The sequence below is a fragment of the Trachymyrmex septentrionalis genome, unplaced genomic scaffold, assembly GCF_001594115.1.
Source record: "Trachymyrmex septentrionalis isolate Tsep2-gDNA-1 unplaced genomic scaffold, Tsep1.0 scaffold9, whole genome shotgun sequence".
NCBI lineage: Eukaryota > Metazoa > Arthropoda > Insecta > Hymenoptera > Formicidae > Trachymyrmex > Trachymyrmex septentrionalis.
Genome location: NW_017306091.1, coordinates 4,897,852 through 4,903,893, shown reverse-complemented (window position 1 = coordinate 4,903,893; position 6,042 = coordinate 4,897,852). Strand labels below are relative to the sequence as shown.

The window sequence follows — 6,042 nt, the reverse complement described above, 5'->3', positions numbered from 1 at the left end:
TATTTAAATCAAATCTAATTTGCAATTTGCAATTCTTATATTTTATTATTATTATTATTTTTATTATTATTTAATATAATTAATCTATTTGTTATCTCAGTTAATAGTTATTAGCCCTGTGTTTCTTTTACTTGATAGATATACTTGCATAATAAACGGATATATTTATCAAGCTTCGCGTCTTAAAGATTAATAAAAAATTATTTCATTCTTGCGAACAGTGCAATTAAAATTAGAATAATTCTTTTGAACGTTTCTCTCATTTAAAATATTTACATAACACGTGAATGTTTCTTATCACGTGTTAACCTTTTTTTTCTAGAAATGATTTTTCTGATTTAATTTTCGTCACTAGGAATTGTCATTACGGAACCACTCCCAATGACCTCATGAGAGATATTTGCAAATTTTTTTTCTACGCCAGATTTATCGCGTGCAACTAAGTAGAAAATGTTTGTCGCCAGGTGTAAAGATACAGTTAGAAACTTGTTTTGTAATTTTTTCACCGTGACGTGTACCGTTTTCCAAAGGTGCGCCGTGCATCGTTTCTCATCGTCAGTGAGAGCAATCTTTCTCATTGCTTTCACAATCGTCACTTTGTTACCTTTATCGTCACCGATATTAATATCATTTAATTCATCATTTTCGATAGCATCATTTTGTTTATAAACCAAATTTATGTATGATCTATAAATTGACGATAAAATCATCATCTATAAAAGATATTAGCATGATCGTTTTAAGCACTAATTTTAAATGTCAATAATAACATCGTCTTTTCTAAAAACATATTTATTAATTGAAAATATTTTTTTCAAATTTTAAATAAAAAATGTTTGGATAGAATGAAGACTCTCCACGCATTGAACATTGATAGACACGTCATTTTTCCTTGAATGCTCTTTAATTTCTACAGTTAGCTCAAAGTTGAAAATCGAAGCTTTCAGGAAAAATAGTTAGTGTAACAATAATATAAAAACATGAATAAAATATTTAAAAAAATTTTCGATATAAAAAAATTGTCTCAAGTAGCACAGCAGCGTCTGGAAAACGCTAAAAGAAGCGCTATATACTTTTTTTAGCACTTTTTTAACGCTTCATACTACTTGAGTTGATATAGGACAAATTTTTTTTCACTTAATACTTATGAATTTTATAGATCAATGAGAAGTATTTCTCAATGATGTTATTATTTATACAAAGTGAAGAGATCATGCGAAAAGTTTCCGAAGACGTTCGTAAGATAGATGCTGTTGACTTTACTACTTGTGGATTTTACTTGCGGACTTCCTCGATCATCGCACCGATTACTTCTCTTCTTGTATTTTTTTTTTTATTTTATTTTAGTTTTATTTTTTTATTTTTTTCGGCGGACACGAGAACCGGTCGTTGCTACGATCGGCAGTAGGTCGTGACCGCCTTTTGGAGTAACGGTACTTGTCGGGTTCAACAAACCAGTACCGGCATGCCATTGGCAAGTGGGCTAACGAGCGATCGGCATGCTTACCGTCGAGGCGACCTTAACCATTGTGGCACACTTTCAGCAGCATCGTACAAACATTCTCGGCTTGCACTCTGTTACTATGCCCGCAATATGTATTCAATCGCTTCCGTTTCTTGTTCTGTTAAAGATCAAGGTGAAGCTCGTCGTCGATCGTTTATTCTTATAAATTCTATTATTCACTATCTGTATTCTATTTCGCAATTAAATTGAATATTTAAGATTCAATCTACTGTAAATAATTATCATATGCAATTTTATGTATTGTCTTTAAAAAGAAAACAGACAATTTCTTATTTTCACGTTTCAACAGTATCCATAAATATTGTTGTTATTTTTCTAGAATACGATAATAATCATATTAGTTTTGATCAGTATTTTTTGATGGTGGGAAAAAAATTACGAAGCAATTATAATTTTGTATGATATTATCGAAGGATTTTTATTTTACTTGCGCAAATTTTAATCTTACAATATGAAACACATAAAGAAATACATTTGAATATCAATTGAATTACTCCATCATTATTTGTTAGAATCATCGTTTCAACTGCTGCAACATACTTTCATTTCTGAATCACCCTGAATTACCTCGTTCTGTATATCTTTTTCTGCTGAGTTTCCAAAATCAAGTCATCGCTCTATATATTATTCTATAAACATTAAAGTTTCTAACAAAATTTTTATATAATTAGTACCTCTTATATAAATATACATTCGATTATGTCAATGTGATATATGCATAATAATCAGAGAATGGAAGTAGTACTAGTTACTTGTAACGCTGTTACGCTTATCGTTACTCTGTTATAACAATGATTTGGCGATGACGAATTTTTTTATAACTGTAATGGGTAACATCGGGGTTGGTAAGTCACTCGATCGTTACTAAATCGTTGTAAAGCGTTGGAAAAGTCACTCGTTGCTGACAAAATTAACTCGGCATTTGTAACTCATTACTTTTTAATTGTTACTTGTAACAATTAAAGGTCACGTTACTCATTACTTGTTACAAATTATCTTTTTCAGTTGGTAAATGTATAATGATGCGAGTGATTTTTCAAAGTGACTTTCTCAATCTTAGCGCAATTTTAGCGTTTAGTTAATCATATTTATTATAATCATAAAAAATTACAACGTCATTATTAAATTGTTATTATAAAAAGTAACAGAAAAAATAATGGAATAATATTGTAGTAACTCTTTCATTTCCTAATCCCCCTGATAATTAATAATCCATGCGCGCATGCACGTGACTTTTGTGATATACGCAGAGAATGTGTATATCAGTGAACCGGAATCATTCGCCGGTTGTGAAAAGAATATTTGTAATTTTCACGTTATATAAATATTTACAGATTAGAAATTATGCTAAAAATGATATGGTGAAAGCTCCTTTTGGCAAGAAATTCATTCTAATTTACAGATACTCTTACAAATTATACTGTTACAATTAAAAATTTAGCAAAAATGTCTTTTTTTTATATTACAGAATGCAATATAACCAACACATATCGCTCTGCTTGATCGCACTTGTCTTGGGACAAGTCGCGACATTACCGCAACATTCTCAATACACGTTGCAATACCCGCAACAGTATCAACAACAACAGGTCAGAGAGGAGAGAAAATTCGCTGAGAAACCAAATGCGATGAAAAAAGTGGCGATCGATGATCTCGAGGATATTAGCACTAATCAAATTCAGGTAAAAGATTCAGACGTGAGCACGAACAATTAATTTAATTTAATTTAAAGTTGTCCCCTATTTAATGTTTTCTATCCTCTCATATTTATTACACGTATTATGTGCGTTCTCGCTATTAGATGTTTAAATAACAACGATTGCAAACATAAATTATTCGGAGTTTCGGATCAAGGATTGAGATAATATTATCTATTTTAATTTTGAATAATTTGTGATAATTAATTGAACAAGTGACATGATAATTGATTTTAATTGACTAACTTAGAATTTATACACTATAATAATAGAACTATAATAATAAACATTACTAAAGATGATGTTTTATTGATTATTAGTATAATACATAAATTCAACGTAGCTCCTTTAGCTCTGATTTGTTTAGTTGAATTGTATCCGTTTAGAGCCTTATTTAAAATTATAATTTTTGAATTTAATTAAATTATTATATTACTACGTCAGACATGCAATACAATCATAATAATATATCTAGAAACCGAAGGAATAAATGTTATTCGGTTTTCCATTACACTTGTAATATAGATATGTATATATCAAAATTCAGCAACTTGTTTGCTTTTTCTCCACTATATCATATAGTGATATTCTTTGGTGTTTCTATGCAGGAAGGTAGCAGCAGCGGTTTTTCATGGTCTAATATGTTAGGAATGCTGATGCAAATGCTGCTAGGTCAGACCGGAGGTGTAGCCGGACCCAGCAAAAATGAGATAGATGATGGCACGACTGTGAGTCCGTGGACCAATCTGCTTTCCGTGGGTTTGAGAGTCCTCACGGCACTACTGGGCGGGCCCCAACAACCGGTGGATGGTATTGACAAAGTGGATAATCAAAGTAGTCCCATGCAGGTAAGTAAAAATAATCGTGACGTTTCAACATTACCTCGCAAACCTCAGTTCCACTTTAAACATTATTTTTCGTGATACTGTAATGATATCGATGATTAAGGGCCTATTCTGTAACTCGTAACGATTATAACTGTAGCGTTACAGTGTCGTTGTGTAAGCTTTGTAAAAGGAGCCGTGCAAAGGAAGGGATGCTGAGGGTGCGGGCCCTCTGCAATGCTAACGGGCCCTCAGAAAATGATCAAGAAAAGACCGAGAAAAGGAAAGAATTATTACTTTATATGTATAATAAAAAATAATCTGGAAGGAAAAAATTCTCAAATATAGTCATAGCTTTAGAAATATATTTTACTCTACCTATAACTATGACATCTGCTAAAAGAAGTTTCAGAATAAATTAAAATTGATAAAATCATATTTACGTTCCATAATGGGGCAAGAGAAGCTAAAAAATGCTTGTGCAGCAATGCTTTCTATTGAAAATAAGATAATTAAAGACTGTAATTTTGATTTCTTAATCAATAGTTGGGTAAAGAAAAATTTTTGATTTATAAAACTAAACTTATAAAATTGTATTATACATCAAAATTTATAAAAATTTTTATTACAATTTAAAGATTTATAAAATTTTAATTATACCGTAAAGTTTATATTGTAAAGTTAATAAAAATTGTAATTATACTCTGTAAAAATTTATAAAAATTTTAATTATACTCTTTTGTTATTTTCAAAACTTCAAATTTTTTTAATATGAAATTTATATACAGGTAAGGCCCCAAAAACCCTTTGTACAATCCTGGTTTTGTACATGGTTTTGTACATAAAAACTAAAAAAGCTGCGCAACGACACTGCAGTAGTCATGCTACAGTTGTTCATGATTGTTAAGGGTTAAACAGCTCCTTAATCTGATTGTAAGTGAAAATATCATTCTCATATCCCGAGATTGATGGAGATTGTACAATATAATATCGAATCCCTTTAGTTACATTCAGAATCACTAAGTAGATTGTAATCTAATATTAGCACATAGCACGTAGATGTACGGGGATGTAAGAGGATCTTGTAATCTGTGAGATTCAGGTTACCGAGCATGTTATCTGAAATGTCTTTGTCGCGAAGAATTTTTCTCTGTCGCAATGCGAAGAAACTAGTGAAGGTTGTAGATTCACATATATCTATAAATATGTATAATAGATTGCTAATGCTAGATTGTTACAAATGCTATATATAATATCTCTTTGCTATATTTTGTATTAAAGAATATTTTTAATGTAATATAAATAATTTATTTCCTCTTTAATTAAAATATCTAGAATGTATGATTGTATCTTTATTTTTATACTTATGTACTTTGCACTATACTTTGCTTCTTAATAATGAAATTTTTATAATTATGAGGGGGGAAAATTATAGGGACAGTCTCATTCGTATTACAGTTTGGAGTTTTTCAGTAAGTTTAAATCCAACACTCATTGTCAGTAGAAATTCATAAAATACGCACTGCTTATTGTCACGAGTTACCCATGTACGACAACTATAAGAAAGGCTGCATCGAATAATTGTCCTAATTACGACTATTATTTTTGACGCGTACTTGCGTCTCTTTACGTTTTCTACACAATTTAATTTGTCTCGCTGCCGGAAATTCAACGGCGTCTCACTTCGCTTCAATCTTTGTATTTGACGATTACAGTTGCGTGAAAAAATATATAATTATAAGGTAGATAGTTAAAAAAATTGGCAAAAATTTTGCTTTCGTATGAAATAAAATTTAACTGCAACTTTATTGACGCAGCTAATAAAATTGTAGTTATCTTTCTGCCGCCTTAAATTGATTCATTCATTCGTGTCATTCATTATACGTCGTTAATGTGGTAATGTGCCAGATGTTAATTGCAAAATTGCCTTCGATATTATTCTACGATGATAGAGAAAATTGTAATATTGTTTTTTTTTTCAATGTGTGTGTGTGTG

The 6,042-nt window shown here is 30.6% G+C and overlaps 1 protein-coding gene across 3 annotated transcripts in view; it reads left to right on the top strand.

The window, feature by feature from the left end:
* Positions 1–6,042, top strand: part of LOC108756018 — a 10,309-nt gene that overhangs the window by 731 nt on the left and 3,536 nt on the right. For all 3 annotated transcript variants that reach the window (XM_018499562.1, XM_018499563.1, XM_018499564.1), the window contains exons 2-3: positions 2,994–3,207; positions 3,831–4,070. In XM_018499562.1, the coding sequence (XP_018355064.1) occupies positions 2,995–3,207; positions 3,831–4,070 (453 nt within the window). In that variant the 5' untranslated portion in view covers position 2,994. The remainder of the gene's footprint in view (positions 1–2,993; positions 3,208–3,830; positions 4,071–6,042) is intronic.